Source organism: Meleagris gallopavo, chromosome 22, assembly GCF_000146605.3.
Source record: "Meleagris gallopavo isolate NT-WF06-2002-E0010 breed Aviagen turkey brand Nicholas breeding stock chromosome 22, Turkey_5.1, whole genome shotgun sequence".
Classification (NCBI taxonomy): Eukaryota; Metazoa; Chordata; class Aves; order Galliformes; family Phasianidae; genus Meleagris; species Meleagris gallopavo.
In genome coordinates this window covers 10122300-10140634 of record NC_015032.2, presented here as the reverse complement: position 1 = coordinate 10140634, position 18335 = coordinate 10122300, and the positions used below count along the sequence as shown (strand labels likewise).

At 41.0% G+C, this 18335-nt stretch overlaps 1 protein-coding gene across 1 annotated transcript; it reads right to left on the bottom strand.

Annotated features, from left to right (window-relative positions):
* Nucleotides 1-3: 3 nt before the first annotated feature.
* LOC100543226 (RIPOR family member 3-like) lies at nucleotides 4-14259 on the bottom strand. Its single transcript, XM_031556605.1, has 12 exons — nucleotides 14119-14259; nucleotides 12123-12278; nucleotides 10424-11002; nucleotides 9103-9242; nucleotides 8143-8275; nucleotides 7291-7399; nucleotides 5917-6078; nucleotides 5613-5771; nucleotides 4403-4605; nucleotides 4075-4158; nucleotides 3124-3214; nucleotides 4-1972 (listed from the first exon to the last, which is right to left on the bottom strand). Exons 1-12 carry the CDS (start codon nucleotides 14257-14259, stop codon nucleotides 1872-1874), a joined length of 2058 nt encoding a protein of 685 aa, XP_031412465.1. The 3' UTR covers nucleotides 4-1871.
* Between the last annotated feature and the right edge of the window lie 4076 nt (nucleotides 14260-18335).

The following is an 18335-nucleotide window of genomic DNA, read 5'->3' as shown; positions in this document are numbered from 1 at the left end:
TACCCGAGTCCCATCGCTGTGTGTTTCCTCAGAGCTGCCGGCGCCTGCTTCGAATTGCTTGCAAATCTGCACTGAACAGTGTTTACTTCTCTTCCTGGAAGGGGCTTGAAGTGTTACTGTCAGAGCTCGCCTATAGGTCAGAGCTCAGGAAGAGGAGTGCCCCGTTCTGTTCTGTGCCTCTCCCTGCCACGTGTGTCCTCCCCTCCACCACTGAAGTACGTTGGATCAGTAATTGGTGTAAAACGTACAACACAGTGACTCCGTTTGTGCTAGAGTTTCTGTTGTTGTGCTTTGGCCAGGGGAGGACTGCAGGATCGCAGCACTTCCATGCTGCTTGAATTAACGTAGTTACCTTTTTGTTTAGATTTTTAAGAAAGCGACGACTGGAGAAGTGCTCGAGAAGAGATTTTTCAGTAGTTCCACGAAGCGGCGCTGAAGCAGCTGTGGGAGCGCTGCACTCAGAGCCGCCCGCACCTCCCCTCTCACCGCCCCTTCCAGCCGAGGGGAGGAGAAGAGGGGCGGCAGCTGCCGGGGCCGCGGGGAACTTTCCGAGGCGGGGAACGCCTGTACGGTGCTTGTAAATAAATGTATAAATGGAAAGCAGAGTCACATTAAAAGGAGAGTTACGAAATCTATGAGCGACCGCCTCTAAGTGTGGTTAAAGCTTGGTGTGCATCGCACGACCTGAACGGCGCAGCTCGGAGCTCAGGAGTGAAAGCTGCGGGGTTTCAGGATGCTGCACGTTCCAAGGGCAGTACTGACAGCACAGCAGCAGCCCGGCCTGCTTGGCCTGTACAAGCCTGAAGCTGGCAGAGCAGATAGGGACCAGGCGGATGGCCTTACTATTATGGCCACACGCCCTGTCCTGGTATGCAGAACCTTAATGCTGTTCAGATGCGCCTCTCCCCATCATTCTGTTCCTACACCCACGTGCAGGATTTGTCTCAAAAGTTTTATTAGAAGTTCAGAAAGTTTGAAATCCAACAAATAAATACTAAGTAGAAGTATGGTATATAAAATATATACACACAGGCCTTTTCAAGTATTTTGCCTGAAGCCAGACCTCACGCCCTGGTTACCACCCTCTCCTACGCTAAGTGCAGAGTAAGGAGCCTGGCAGTGGGCATGTGATCACACAAACCTTGACCTATGACTAAAGGAATAAAATGCTTTTTTTCCTAAAAAGCTTACACAGCTCTATCCGTATGGCATCTGATTTGTACATGGCTAATATGATAAATAACTTCCCCTTGTAAACTGCAGAGGATACACACTATTTGTCCTTGCCGATCCTTGCGCAAGCCTGTCCTACGCTGCACTGATTTCAAAAAAAAAAAAAAAAAAAGTTTTTGAAACAACAAGCCATTGTTCCTTCTGCAACAAAATTCTATTAAAAAAAAAAGAAGCCACCAAGCAATGTTGCTAGATTTTCTAATTCACATGGCAGCTGATGTAAACAATTGGCTGTCAGCAAGGTTCTGGATGGACTATTGGAGCACCACCATTTCATTCCTTACAGAAATGCAAACAGAACAGATGGTTCATAACTGAGTTTGTGTGGGGCCAGTCAGTTCTGTGATGTAGGCTTCACTCATGCTGCAGCCTGGTTTGACATTCTTACAGACCCCAGTTTGTTTTTTTCTTCAGCATTTCAGATTATCAATACTGAAAGTGAAAAGAAAAAAAAAAAGTAGATTCCAGTCTATTTGATTTAAATTGCAATCCACTTTGGAAACAAAACTACTGTCAGTAGGCAGCATGTACATAGCAGAGTGTAAGTAAAGAAGATGCTGATAAACAACAAAACTAAACCCTCGGGTACCCATAAGTAGCTGTGAGGACAGCAGGACTTAGCTCCTTATACTCCACTACTAGAATACTGTTATCTCAATTTCAGCCTCCTGTTGCACAGCATCCCTTAATTCACAGCAAATCCTGTCCATTTTCTCAAAGGCTTGTCGTCCCTTTTCACCTATGAAGAAAGAAAATACATTTCATACTGAGGAAAACAAAGCAGTCAGAAACAACCTGAGAGAAGCAATAGTGACAAAATACTTCTGTTGTGACTTTGTACAGAGCTAACAAGAACTCTCAGTAGTGACAGATCTCTCTAAAGCAGTGGCGTTCAAAGCCCTGCTACAAGTCACCACGGGAAAACTAAATTTAAAAAATAATGAGGCTCTCTGTAAACATTTCCACATGATTAACAACATGGAGCATCACAATTGGAAAATGTGTTTTGTAATGCATGTGACTCTTAGTATTTCTGTGAAGTTAGTCTGGAGATTCCCAGAACTGAGCATGACTCTTAAGTATTTTCAGGAAGAACAGAGCAGGGAAATTACCACCATCTCCCAGATAACTGCATCCTCCCTGGGAGCTAAGCCTTTCAGGTACTTATCCTAGACAATTCTCCTTTGCCTTCGGTAGAAGTACAAATACCAGCCAGTAGCAAAGAACATCAAGATTTGATTAGCAGCTCAACTCCACGGTACATTCACTGCATTCGGGTGAAGTAACACATACAAAAAGTTCTGTCTATACTTAATAACCCTCCGGTATTCAGAATAGAGCAGTTTGTAGAACGGGAATAGGAAAAATACAAGGAGCCAGTCCACTTGCAGGTGGCTAAAGGTGATCACCAGGCCAAAGTATTCTGTTGCTGCTGTGATACATAAAAGATCTTCAGTTTACCTAATGTCACAGAGCTAGAACCAGTGTAATTTTAATCCCTTGGGTCCAAATAGCATTTTTACGAAAGCTAGAAGGGGAAAATCGCTGATGCCATACTGCCATTAGTAAGCACTCCAGCAGCACTGGCAGCAACTTAAGTGCTTATCTCCACCCTTCAAAAAATTTAGTGGTTCTTAAAGCACCTTATCCTACAATAATCTTGATCTGGTTTTACAAAGAGTAATAGAAGCCTTTGGTTGTTATGTGTGGCACAAAGCTGGTTACTGTTTGTGGCCCCTTAATGGTATGAAATAGCCGTTCATGAAACGCTTCCATTGTCTACGATGTGTTCAGGCTGTACAACACAAGCAGAGCTTCAGACCTGTTCTGCTTTTGCACCATTTCACACTACCTTTTGGAATCTGCATTTTAAGTTGCATGAAGACTTACCAAAGGACAGCGTTGTTTCCCTGGCTGCATTCCTTACATCCTCTGTTTCAGATTGGCACAGGTGGGCAACCTGCTCAATGCTCTCTATGCCCTATTTGAGAGAAGTGCAATGGTAGCCTATCAGCAAACATTCTGATGAACACTTTTTCAAAGTAAACACGTGCAAACTAACTCCCATTTCTTCTTGTGTCTGACTGCGATCTTTCTTTTCTCCCCTAAGGTATCAGCTTGCACTTATTTTTTCTGAGCATGATATCACTTCTGTTTCATCCTTTCTCTCCTCTTTCAAGACATACAAAAGTGTTAAAACTCTGGTCCCCAGTTCCTGCTTCAGTACTGTTAAATTAGCATAAAACAGTCAGGACCTTCACTGAAAAGTTGTGCCATGGCAACACTCACTTAGCAGATCTGACTTTGAGAGTAAGACTTGCTTGTCAGGCCTATTTTATGGCTATGTTTGTACTATCAATAATCCTTTGAGTGCAAACTTCTTACAGACTTGTGGCTGTTCAGTAGATTTAAATCTATTCAGACAATTGTTTATAATAGCAATACAAATACTATTTTTATTTTCTGACTATTATCAGCGGTTATTAAAATAAGACCAACTGATTTAACTTCTACAGTTAAAGAGTAAGAACTGACTCCGCACAGAGGCGACTCCACTGCTCATTCTCCTTCACACCAGATGTCCTCAGTCAGGCACTGTCTGCTGTGGTAATGCTGGAGAAACTAGAAAGCACCCCTTCTACCATTTTGCCATGCCTGTCAGATTAAACTGAGACACCCCTTCTACCTGCTGCTTTTTAATAACAGCAGTAATATTTTGGAACTCTGGAAGGCCAAGAATTCATTAATTCCAGATAAAAGGAAGACGAAAAAGTATCCCTACCAGATTTAAAAGCAATTTGCCAGACACGGCAAGAAACAAGTAGAGCTATAAATACTTACTCTGAGATTTTTAAGGGCCAAACACGCAGCTTGCTGAAGTCTTGTATCACAGCCAACTAAAACATCAGTGTAAAAAAGGAGAGCCTGAAAGATAAGTTTTATACCTCTCAGTATAGTCAAGCACTCAAATTCAGACCAACGCTAGCTTTGTTTATCTGTGTAAAATTGAATAAAGGTTACAGAAAAATCACCTGAGCACTGAGTTGGTTTCAGTTCAAGGCAATAGATTAATGAAGTGCACAGAGGGTAACAGTACTATTTTAAGACAAAACAAATAGCATGCATTTCAGCACCCAATTAGAAAAGCTGAGAAGAAGTAAGTTTTAACCTTTTCCCTAAAGTTCTTGTTTGTTGCTGCACGGGAGAGGCAGGATGTGGCTGCTTTGCTGACGCGGTGGTTGTCATCAAGCTGTAAAATCCCAAGTAGCCGCAAAGTCTGCGGTAGAGGCTGGAGCCGATTCAGACGCTTCCCTTTCAATTTTTTAAGGGTCTTCAGCCGCCCAGGGCACTGTAGTTCCTCAATTAGCATCACTGCATGTGAAAGGACTTAACATCACGACGTGGTAAACGAAGACATTTCCACAAGATTAACTCCTCTCTAACTCTGCCTCCTTCAGCCCCGTGAAGTTGTTCAAATGGTTAAGAACATGCTAAGTATGGCAGGGAGCAAATCAGGATGACTGCCCCTATGGCAATCCAAAGAAGTGCCTTCTTTCCCTTTCATTGTTTCATAGAGCAGTGACTACTATTCCACAGCTCTAGTTCACAGCGTGCAACAAAGCCCTGCTCCTTAACAGACCCAGGTGCGTGGGGTACAACATACAGTGGAAGACATCTCTGCACCTTTGGACATTACAACCACCAGAATATTCCTAAAATAAGGACGAGACAATCAAGCATAATATTTCTTTTAAACAGCTCAGAAAGATCTAGCTGCATCAATTGATAAAAACATGCCTTTCTTCAGAAAGAAGGAATGAGACACTAGATTGGCAATTTGAATTTGGAGAATATTACAGATCTTTTTCACCAGTGATGCACAAGTCCTCAATCTAACAGATAAATAATTTCCACCAAAATAAGACTAAAGACACAGCCAATATCAGGATCATTTTGAAAATAATTTTCTAACACAGACAAAGCTTAAAGTGTCTTCATGCTGGCTAAGTTCAGCAAGACACTGGCTGCCTCTGAGAACTCATATGTGTCAGTAACCTCTGAAATGTTATTGCTATTATCTGTGTCATCGCTGCGGATACAGACACACAAGGCTACAGGCAGTTATAAAGTCCTTTAATTTAGATGTAGATTGTTGTTGAACCAGTTTCTGTTTAAATTTCAGTATACCTCAGAACTTTTCTTTCACACCTGTTTTGTTTCTACCTGGTTAGATGTGAGAGTCAAGCATCTCTGCCCTATTTGTCTTAAAATTGCGTGGTCATAAGAGGAATTAAAACAAATTGGCAGTGCAGTGCTGGGCTGTTCTCTGCTCTGGAAGTTGATCTGCACCAGTAACCTGTGCCTAGAGCTGTCATTACCTTCTTTAGCAAGTCTTCCTACGTGTTTTTCCAGGCTGGTAATCTGGTGTTTCTCCAGGTAGCTATAAAATTGGAATAAAGTAACTGGTTCTGTTTGGAGATATGGAGAAGGCAGGAAGCCATCACAGGTGACGATCTGCTCTAGCAGTCTTTGCAAAACTGAAAGTAGCAGAAAAGAACAAATGAATAAAGGAAATGCTGCAGAGCTGCCAAAACAAGACCTTCTTTAATGCGTAAGGATAATTTTCACTCTTGTGATAAGATTCAACTGAAGCAGCCTTTGGTTCAAGGAACAGAGTGGTACCTGCTTCTAATTGGCCAGGGTACTTTTCCTTCACTTTGAGCGCCAACGTGTACTTCAGTACGTGACGGAATCTTTCTGCTGAGGCTAAGAAGATACTGCCAGGTTCTGCAACATCACTCCAGATTTTCAGATACTGCTTCTTCTTCTTAGTCTTCTGAATAACTGAAAAATCATATTTTAGGAAGTTAGTGAGCTTTAGCAGATTTTGAATTTTACATGAGAAATTAGGCACCAGACGGCCTATCTAGATACGTGTTCACATACACTGAATTTGCATTATATAGATGCTTTGTTCACAGCTGGAGGTTTGCTGTCCATATTTTAATGTCTATGAGCACCCATTTCAGCAAGCTTGGATTGCGGCCTCAAACTGTCATAAGGAGACCTAAATGAGATGCCTTAGCAAAGCTCTACTGCCCTTTGGATCATCATTCATTTTTCCCTATCATCAGAGTCAAGTTGCAAAGGAATTTTCTGTGAGTTTAACTGTTTCGCTTCCACCAGCAAGAGGTAGAACTTCCCAGCATTTTAGAGGTTCTTCGTTAGTGCCTTCACAAGAGGAAAATATGGAACCTCCATATATAGGCTGACGGAGACTTTCTTCCATCAAACACTTTATAAAAGCAATATCCTGCAGTTTCTTGGTATCACTTAACCCCTATCACCTCTTCTACTCAGAGAGAGGTTGAACTTCTGTTCTGCTTTCAGGTCTCCTGCACTTCGACCGTGTTGTGCTACAGGCTCTTCTGAGCCTTGCTCTGAGGATCCCTCTATTTTCACATCCTTCAGATAAAATGTGTCAGCAAATACTTCCAGCTAGAATCTGTATTTCTTTCGCTGCACATTACAAAGATGAGAACAAAAGCCTTCGAAGTCTCCCACTGTGCTCTTACTGTTTTGCTTTCTCCAGCAGTTAATGGAAAGAGTAGGGCAGGATCACTGTACACCAAACTACTCTTTGTAATGCATACAAAAGCTAAACAGCTTAGTAAGCTAAGTAAAATAATACATTTAAAAGATTTTATTAATGCTATTTTGCTGTTCTTTGCAAATTCCATTGCCTGTAACACACCCCTATTTCTAAGACATACCACACCATTCAGCTATTTCATGAACCAGACTTCAATTTTTTATTTCCTTACAAAAGGAAAACAAATTATGACCTGTTTTCTACAAAAAAAAAAAAAAAAAAAAGAAAAAAGAAAAGAAAAAGAAAAGAAAAAGAAAAAAGAAAAAAAAAAAGAAATTATCTGTAAGAGCTTTTTAAATTATGTGAATATTTGTAGAGAACTTAAAATGAAACTCTGACGTGTCTGGGGAAGCTCAAGTTCTCCCTGTACCTCTCACATCCCCTGGCAATACACATTTACTCACGTTCTTCAACAGACATATCCAAGACATCCCCCAGGACTCGCAGCTGCTCTGACACTTCTTCCAAAACATTCTCTTGGACAATCTGGGCTACATTTGGTGACCTCAGTTTCTGAAATGCAACATGCTCATCTCAGTAGCTGAAACAAAGGCAGCATCAAGCTCAAGATGAATATTTGTTTCATAGAAGCACATATCTAAAGTTTGTAAGAAAACCACAGGTTCTCTCCAAAGACCACGTCTCTCATCACACCATGGCCTCGTTTCTGAGCACAAAGCTGCTGAGCAGAACAAGATAAAGTGACATCCTACTGGAAAAGACTGTCCAGCATTTGAGATTCATGTCTGCCTCATCCACTGACAATCGTGAAGCAGATCAGTACTAAAAGTTACACTGTACTCTGGAGGCCATGCAAAGCAGAGGACAAAATTTGCTTTGAGCACTGTACCTGAATTAGTTGGTGGACAAGGCCTCAGAGAGAGAAATACTCTTTTTTCCCCTGAGTGCCACCAGTTTCTTCCTGCAGGTAGGGGTTTTTCCATTCGCAATGAAGAAAAAAAAAAACTGTTCACCTGTTATCAACACAAAATTCAACCCAAACCAGCCTCCTGCAGCCTGCTTTGGTTACCAGAAGTTCAAGGAAACCAAGAGGCTGTAGAAAGACAGCAGTTGAATGACATTTGCATGACATCTTCTGTGCACATGCATGTATACAGTGCTGCATTGCAGGAACTCAAATGCTATTCTGAATCTTTCTGCTTTTGAAAAAGAACGAGCTACACGTTCATTTTTATCGGTACTCAAAAATCAACAGCTACAACGACGACCTCAGAATCCCATGAGATATTTCTTACCTGCAAAAGAGCTTTGCACAGCTTCAGATGAGTTATTAAAAGTACATCTAAGTTGTCATCTCCAGTAGTTACATCTCTTGTTTCTGTTTTCATATCACAGCTCAGGGACTGAAATGTGCTGTCGTTGTACGTGCTGTTTTGAAGAGGAAAGAAGGGATTAAAACATGACTTTGTATTACCAAATAAGGATGAAGACACGCTTTCTCACTAGAGTGCAACCCTCATTTTGGCAAGTTCAAATAAGCTGCAGAAACATAAACCAGGTGGCATTTAAGACACAAAAAGCATTTTTTAGTGCACTGATAACACTTCTTAGAAAACATGAGGGCTATTTCTAGAACTAGAAATAAATTGCACAACAGTAATATCAGGTCAGCTGCTCCCAGAAAATTCTATTTTGGAGAATCAATAATAGACAAATGCTTCCAAGAAAGCATGACTTGAGATAATGGGTCATTTGAGTCAAAACCCCTTGGTTTACTCCCAGTTTGACGACACTGGGAGTGTAACAACTTTCCCAGGACCAGGTCACAGCTCTGGAACACAAGTTCCAGTGCACACAACTTGGAGAATACAAAAAGAACATTCAAAAAAAACAGGCAGAAGAGCTCTGTAAGACATACATAGCTCTCTCCCTCACTAGTGCAGAACTGTTCAAGGTTATCCAGACAACCCTGCTTGTAGTACTCTTGCATATTAGGCATTCCATCACATCCAAAGGGTATCATTCTCCAATGTTTTTCATATGTTAAGTTCAAGCTTCCTGCTGTTTCAGTCTGGTATTCTGAATTATGAATCTCAGATTAAAAAAATAAATTGTTTCTATCTTAGATGTTCAGACTATTAGCACCTCTGTACAATCTGTACTTAGCCAAACATAGTCTATCAGTAAGTGTTCTGGGATCAGCTTTGCTTTCCCCTTTACCTTGCCACCTACAAGGAAGTGCTGCAGACACCTACCTGATACTGGTTGTTCTTATGCTTCCAAATAATGAAACCTCATCAGCACTACAGTCAGCATTTAAAAAGTTAAAACTTTCCAGCACCGTCTCCACCATTAAACTTTCCACAGATGAATGTTTGTGATGAAGTGTCCTTAGCTTTTGAAGAATGAAGGGAAAAATATTGTTATTTGCAGATATTAAATCATTTTACACGATTTCTTGATTGATTTTTCAGATTGCTCTTAATAACAAACCAATTTCCTTCTTTTTAATTTTATTCTTAACATACTAGGAGAGTTAGTTGTTGGTACACCACTGATCCCAAAATACAGTTGCTGATTAATTTCACAGCCTGCTTCAACATTTTCATTTGTATTTTTCTTTGTATTTCCACATCTCTTAAGTTTGGTACAAGAGCTGATTTTTCTGTATCTCTTGCCATTAGTGTAGATCTAGAAGTAGCAAACTGAGGGTGCTGCTGCATAACACCATAGCATCTGTCTTAATTTCAGCTGGGACAGAGTTGGTTTTCTGAATGTCTGTGTGGTACTTCGCTACCTGTCAAGTTAAACCACAATAGTACCCAAGAACTTAAACATCAGCGTGGATTTCATGGGGCCACTAACATTCTCCCCCTTGAAAAATCTGCTCTGGGAATATTTGCTTTGTTCTTTTTTTTTTTTAATTCCTATAACTAAGGTGATTCCACAGAAGCAGCAAGTCAGTGCAGCACTGTTAACATCGTTTAATACTTCAGATCCCAGATGAAGTCTTATAACATCTTGTCTCCCAAGTCTGCGCCCTGGTCCACAGACTAAGATGCTAAGAAATTTACAATATAACCCACTGCTTGCAGAAAGCTCTTCTGCAGGATCTGTCCTCCAAATAAAAGTTTCCAACAACATATGGTTAAAAGATTCACTTGACAGATTGATCTGCCTACAAAGACTAGGTGATCATGAGAAATTTTGTGTGGTAAATAAATTAGAAACAAAATACAGGGACTCTGACATGCAGTCCAGATCCTGTTTGTGTTTAACCCAGATGAGCTTCCACTTTGACTACTTGTAGTTTCTTAATTTCTTTTGACAGATTACTGACCTCTGCATAGCATTTGGCCACCATCCCGTGGAGAGGCAGCACAGCACGATTGTGCAGTCAGCTCTGGAGACTGTCTTTTCTGACTAGTGCCTGACCCCTGGTGGCCAGGCTTATTTTTTGGGAACATGCCATTGATACAACCGGATGTCAAACCCACTACAGGGTCGCAAAATTTTTACCTCTTAGGAATAACAGTGAAAACTATATCACCTACCAGTGTTAAAACATTACCATACCTTTAATTTATCCCTCAGAGTTAAAACTTGATATTCCAATTTCTCCAGCTGGGCTTGACCAACACCATGGAATTTTAGCAAATTTAACACTTCTTGGAGAGTCTTGTCAATTGACTTTGTACATCCATCCAGTTTTACATCATTTGCAGTATTCAAGCTTTTCTGGCTAATGCTTTCTTGTTCTGTCAGATGGCGATTTCTGGTCTGGTTTAAACTTCTACCGCCTTTTCCACAACTCAGAAAACTAGATGGGTTATTTGAAAACGTGTCCACACATGGAGTCTTCTTCAGAATATCTAGAGTTGCATGATTTGGAAGAGGATGTTGCTCTTCTGCACAAGTCTCTTGAATAATCACCAATGGCAATGTCCTATGGTCTAGAGCTGGAAGTGTAATTCTGGATTCTGTCCCTCTCTGATCCTCAGAGCTGAATGAGTCTCCTTCACTTGTCTCTGCAGGACTGTGAGGTTTACTCCTCTCATGTATACCAAAATCACAGGCAGCCAAGTAACTCAATATGCTAGGAGGCTGAGCTTCACCACTTACATCCCCTTGGTTCTGTCTTTGTTGCAAAACAGACTGCGAACAAATTTATAAGAAGTGAGCACATACACAGCCGAGAAGCATGACATGCCCTCCAGGATGAAGAACCATGGTTTCCTGTTCTTAAAAACACACGCACTCAAACTCATCAAAAACCACTGGGCCATTCTGCACAGAGGAACTATGCTGCATAGACTGGACAGAGGAAACCATTGTAACAATGTGGTAAGAGCCTACTGAATGAATTAAATGAAGAAGAATAGAACAGTTCTGTTGCAATGGGACTACAAAGTCCAACTGCCTGAGCCCTTCAGGGCTAACCAAAATTTGAAACATATTATTAAGGGCATTGTCCAAATGCTCCTTGAACACGGACGGGAATGGGACATCAACTACCTTGATGGGAAGCCTGTAGTAACTCAAATAATAACTACATGTTATCAGATGAAAGTTACCAGGACAAGTGTAAAACTGGATTGGAAAGAGCACGTTGCAAAGCATCTTTCTTGTCACATCAGCTCAGGACAAGACGTGAATGCAGTGGTTAGAGGAAAGATTCATTTTTAAGAGTCCAGCATACCCTACATTTAAGCCTTTCTAATGTTGACAACACATTCTGCTGCCTTAGTGAGGTGCCAAATGTGACTTAGACCTGATTTTATGAGAATGTATATATGGTGTTATCACTATATAAGATCTATGGTAGAATTGACAGGAATATATAGTACAACCATTACATTAAAACAACCCTCCAGAAAGCATGGAAAGGTTTTTTCTACTCCCTTGGGCTACACCTGTCAGAAAGTAAAGTCGAGGAAGAAGGCAGTTAGTTCTACACAGCAATTCTAAGACAATGTTCTGCACTAAGGCTACCAAGACTGGTTCCTAGTGCAATTCCCACCATAGACTATTAGAACATGTGCCCAGATCCCTACCATTCTGACTGCCAAGAGAAATATTTCACAGGGATTTCGTTTCTTCTACAGAATCTAAAATGAAGCTCCAAGTAATAGGAGTAAAAATAAAAATAACCCACTCTGGCTCTGGAATGTCGTGTTTTCACATTTCTGAGTGTGATTTTCAATAGCCTAATCAAATCTACAAATCGTAGATTCCAGATCTATGCTTTGCATTTTGCCTTCCTCTGCATACTCACCGGGTAGTACTTCTCTCTGAAGCTGGGAGTATTTGGAGGGGTCCAGTTGTACAAAGAGCTCTTCCTGCTACCCACAGAAAACTTGGCAGTGGTTCCAGGCGACAAGAACAGGTTCTCTGCATCAAAGGGGCTGTAGCAGAAGATACAAAGACCAACCTGTCAGTAAGACCAGAAAGTACAGCTATGCTTAGCAACAGGAACAGCTGTTAGGATCGGAATTGTGACATTTAGTAAACAACAGAGGGAATAAAGGGAAAGAAAGACTGACTGCCTCTTTGACCAGTATCTTTAATCACACCAGCTGAAAAAGAAATAGGCAAAAAATACTATTTATCATATACAAAAATCAAAACACCCTTTAAACAGAAACCTGTGCCACAGTCTTGGAAGACCAGTCCAACAGACTGCAAAGTCTGATGAGTTCTCTGTCCTGCTGCAGTTTCCTACATAGACACCAGTGCTGGCAAGTACAGCACAGAATGCTTTCTGATAGACACTGGACAGCTGGAGAGACACACACCGTATCAGATAGAAAGGAAACACAAAGTAGTACTATAAAATAGCTGCATTTAGCTGTAAAATACAGAACCACTTTAAGTCTGAAATCATCCAAACACTATTGAGGACTGACTGATTACAGGCAAATGAACTTCTGCTCTCTAACAATAGCTGAAGGGCATAGCTCCACTCCTCTCCAACTTCTCATGTAACACATGGACAGTATCCTCCAGTGCAATACACCACTGTCTTCCTCAGCATGGAGATACCACTCCATGAGCTAGCCTAAAACAGGTTAATTGGCTAAATTAACCAGTGTCACCCAGCTGGGGCTCATCAAACAGGGCAGTTCCATGAATTCACGTTAACCACCATCTGTATTGTCTCAATATGCAGAAAATAAATCTGGTTTCTGACAGAAAGAGCCTATTAGTCAAAGCCTACTATGTTTACTGATGGAAGCAAATTACTTCCATCCATGGCATTTCTTAAGAAGAGACACAGGGATCCTTTCCTCAGATTTTTCATGTTTAGCCTTTAATACATCAATGCAGTAATGCAAAGTGGCACTTATAGGAAAGGGACAAGAATAACAAGGTAAATCATCTTGCCCTTTTGACAGTTATTAGAACCCTCTAGAAAAACACAGACGCCCCCCAGAAAAGCTCACTGTTAATGCAGGAGAGCAAGTAGAGAGTGAAAAGAAGGGTGAACAAACACTGGAAACAACGAAGTCTGCTCTAAAGCATCTACTATCTATTGCTTTTAAGATCTGTAAGTATGATCTATCATTTTGTTCCACATTCACATAGCAAACAAAGCATCATATTGGGACAGACCTAAGAATCCATCTCACTCAACATCTTGACATTTTCAGAAGTCAGAACAGAAAAGCCTAGGAAAGAGAGTGACTAGAATAGGCCATCCCCCAGACACATACTCAAGTTTAAGGCAAGTCAAAGCTTAGACATATCATATATCAGACACTGCAAGCAGACTATCGCCATTAATAGTTATTAGCAGACGCTTTTACTTAGCTTGTCTAAATGCTTCCTGAAATTACACAGAATCACAGAATGTCAGGGACTGGAAGGGATCTACAAAGATCATCTAGTCCAATCCCCCTGCTGAAGCAGGAACACACAGATTAGGTCACACAGGAACGTGTCCAAGTTGACTTTTAACGTCTCCAGAGAAGGAGACTCCTGCTCTCCGGGCAGCCTGTTCCAGTGTTCTGTTACCCTTACCGTTTTTTCTCATATTTATGTGGAACCTCCTATGTTCCAGCATGCACCCATTGCCCCTTGTCCTATCACTGGAAGTCACTGAGAAGAGCCTGGCTCCATCCTCCTAACACTCATCCTTTACACATTTATAAACATTAATGATGTCACCTCTCAGTCTCCTCCAAGATAAAGAAAGCCAGCACCCTCAGCCTTTCCTCATAAGGGCCATGTTCCACTCCCTCAATCATCCTTGTGGCACGGTGCTGGCTCACACTCATCCTGTTGTCCACCAGGACCCCGAGGTCCCTTTCTCCTATGCTGCTCTCCCACAGGTCAGTCCCCAACCTGTACCGGTACCTGCGCTTGTTCTTGCCCGGATGTGAGACTCTACACTTGCCTTTGATATAGTTCATTAAATTTCTTCCCACCCGATTCTCCAGCCTGACTAGGTCTTGCTGGATGGAGCAAAAGTGTGTTCTGTGTGTCAGCCACTTCCAGTTTTGTATCAATACAAAATTGCCAACATAAACCCTCCGCACAGGTTAGAAGCACGCAGAGGTTCCATTATTTAAGTTGAAATGAAGAAGAAGTCCTTTGATCATCCTCTATGGCCATGTTTTTGAAGTAGAGGCCAATCATTTCCTTTTCACGCTCCCCACAGCTACCATATACCTAAACAGTATTATCCATCAACACCTTTTCGGGCCTGAAAAAGCTATTTAGCTTCTTGAGATAAAGGTGACTGCATATCTCCCTGATCACCTTTGTTGTCTCCATTCAACTTCTATACTGCCAAATGCATGTTGCTCTTTGGCTATGACTAATTACTATATTGGCAATAAATACACAATGTTTAATATCATCATTAAGGATTACATTGATGTAGTTTGACACTCCTCTAGCTTGCCTTAGCACAATTGCAGGGCTTCAGCATTCAGGTCCAAAACACATGCCCAGTCTGACCTTGAAGAGGTTCACAATTCATCACAGCTCAGGTTTCCTACATTTAACCTCCCATGACATCAGAAGCTCCTCAGAAGAGGCTCCTCAGCCTTACCAGTGCATGGATAATAGCGAGATAAGCGTTACCAAACCCCTAATCCCGGGAAGGGCGACTGTATGGGAACTGCTAAATTATGGCCTGAACCTCTGATTGACCACCTGAGGCGAGCAGTGAGTCAGCCCTGGGAGCACAGGTGAAGGCAATTTGCCTGTGCTGCAGGAAGGGGTGGAGCCTGGCTGCACCCCTCCTGGGCCCATTTAAGAGCTGACTGCCAGTGGGGAAGGATCTCTTCTGGAGATCCACTCTACTGGAGTTTTGCAGCGAGCCCAGGATAGGGTGAGTGTCCTTCTTTCCTACTCTAGTATAATAGTTACATCAGCCAAACTCCTGGATATACTATATCATCTGTATATTCACTGATTGTACAGGTGAAACACTTGGTATTCCCACTATTTTATCATCCTTCCACATTGTTTTGTTAGTTGCATGCAGAGGACTGTCCCTGAAGAATTACATTCTTAGACAAATGTAAGTAATCAGGCAAAACACTAAAGAGTTGAACTCAACTCTGTCTTCATCTCCAAAGGATTTGAGTTCCTTTCTCTCACTACCAGGACAATACCCTAATGAGTCTCTGTCCACCCAATCTGTGCATTAAATATCTACAGGGCCAGAAAGGCACTTGGAGGATACCCGCATCTGAATTTTACTATTAAGTCAGCTTGGATTAATGTGAGCCTGAATCCACAATAGTTTTGGTTGAATGGAGTAAGCTTACTTACTACACAACATTCATTTTTTCCCTCCTTACTGAACGTATGTGAAAACAATGCAATTTTAACAGAGTGGTCATATTTTGGTTTCTACAGTTCATCAAAGCATAAGGAGTACAAATGTCAAGGCTAGTACAGACGTGCTTTGAAACATCATTTGCCTTGAAAGCACACATTGGACTGCTGCCTAAAGCTACCCAGGTGAGTACTTATTCACATAAGCTTTTATCTGTATGAGAAAGACTGGCAGTACAGATGTAAAAAACCACCTCCAACAAAATAAACTCATTTCTTTTTAAGTTTTGTTTTCCTCCTGCTCCAGGGACCCTTGTAAACCAGGCCAGCATATATCCAAAGCAGGCTAAAATTAGAGGAGTTACTGTGGCTGGCTGGAACGCTTAGATTTCAGCACAGGGCACTAGCTGAAGTTTTCAGAAGAGAATACAGGCTTTCCTTTTGTCATTCATGAGTGAGAATTCAGACTGCTGTTTAGGTTGGTGGAAAAAAAAAAAAAAAAACACAACACTAATGTATTCTGCCAAACTAGCTAGCAAAGCAATTCTGTAATAGGCCCAAGCTCATTTATGCTCCTCATGGCACGATCTACAAAAGAGTTGAAGGAACTTTTATTAGAGGCCATAAGGCTATCAGTCTAATTAAAGAAAATACATGTTTAGAAGTAGAAGAGTGATGTACATTCCAATCTTTTTTGCAAAAGAGGTCCATATTGAAAGTTTGCTTTTCAGGGATGTTTGGGCATAGCAGATGACTTGTTCATCTGTTTTTTCTTACACAAAAGAAACAGGCATTACTTTAAGTGTTCTCAAAATAAAATACCCTCAATTACCATCATCCAACTTCTTTTCTGTAAAGACCTTCCTCAGATAGGCTGTCAAAGTGGAGAAGCCTGCCAGTTCTGTGCAAAGTGCTCTGGAGAATCTACTTGGTAGAGTACCAAGGCATTTCACAAGACTTAAACACAGCAGAGACGCACAGTTAGAATATTCTCATAGACTAAGAAATCCCCACTTGGAAATTAACGCCCAAAGAAAGTGCATCACCACTAGCCCTGATCCCAGCTCAGATGTTGTTCTAAAAAGCTGTTGACTGCTTCCAACTGCCATAGTAGTGCTCATCTTTGTGGTCCAAAGTTACAGTGTAAACTGTGAGGTACCACCACAATTGAATAACTAAATAATTTAAGTTACATATATTTAGGAAGTCAGAAATACTATTTGCTTTGGAGACTTAAGCTATTATACGATCAATCATGCTACATATATCCAGAATAGGAAGGTGTTTTCCTCATACAGTCCTTTTAGAAGAAAAGTATTTGTTTATGCAAGTTACTGACAGTAAGAAAAGGCAAGTAAATTCAGCAAATTTTAACTGAATGTGTTAGAGTGACATTTATGTGGATAAACAGATATTGCAGTGATCTCTTTCAAACTCTACCTGAAACATGCCATCATTCAGTACAGCACTTAGAGAACTAGGTATAAAATCTGGTTCTAGCCTAATAAAGAACATCTCCTTTACTCACAAAGACATCTTAAGACCGAAGACTTGAAGTCATAGGGAAAAAGACTTCCCATGTAAGAAAAGTACCTCTGCAAACACTGTTCTTCGTGTAGTCATTTCTGCCCTGAAATTTTCTAGAGATCTTTTGATGATTTTTATATCCAAACAAAGAAGGAATATTTGGGTCTGTGTGTGTGTGTGTGTTTGTTGACGGGTGGGGAGGAAAGAAAACAAGAAAGGCATTAGAAAGGCACCCCTTTGCTAGGGGCATGTAGGAGCCCATGAAGCCCCCATGGCCTCTTCTCTCCCTTCTTCACTGGTTCTAATATATGCAAATGTTAAAGAAAACCAACCAACTGCCCTTCATTTAAAAAGCCTTTCATTAAAAAAAAAACAAAACATTTTAACATTAAAAAAAAGTTATGCAGCTTGCAACATCTTCACTCCATGTACTTTTCAATAACTCTACTTCTCTGCTTCCAGATTCAAATGAGTAAACATACATATCTTGCTATAAGAGGGAGGTTCACATAATGCAAGATCACAGCAAGTTTCTGGAGCAGGGCTTTGTAACCCAAGTAATTAGTGACTCAGCTTCTCAAATAAATAGCAGAGGCTTCAGACCAGCTGCAGCACTTCACCAAAACATACTGAGATACCCAATGTTAGGTCTCAGGAGGAAAAAGCGTAATAAACAACTGTAAGAACTCTGCTGTGCAAGTTTATTTCTCATTGACTTAATGCAGCATGTGCATTTGAAAACAAATTTCAGATGTTATTGCCAAACCTTATGTTTCAGCCCAACTGCATTTACAGATAACAATAGGTTTTCAGGAGCTGCACTACACACAAAAATTCAGAAAACAGTACATTTATCAATAAAGCTCTTATTTTCCTTCTACCAGAAAATCAACATGAGAACTGTCTCTCAACCCTTGAACAGGAAGCACACCAGAAAGCTTTCATATGGCATTCGTTCTGCTGGTGGCTTAAAAGACAGTAGGAAGTTAAGTCAAATAATGCATCCAGAAGCAATTAAAAGTAGAAGTATGGTATTAAGACTTGAAAGTTGAGTTTGACTGTAAAATACATTCAGCTACTTTATCCTAATGGCAGGCAACTGCTTCCTTCTGAGAGATCTATTTGGCAGACCACACACTAAAAGCATTTAAAAACTTTTTTAAATTGTGTG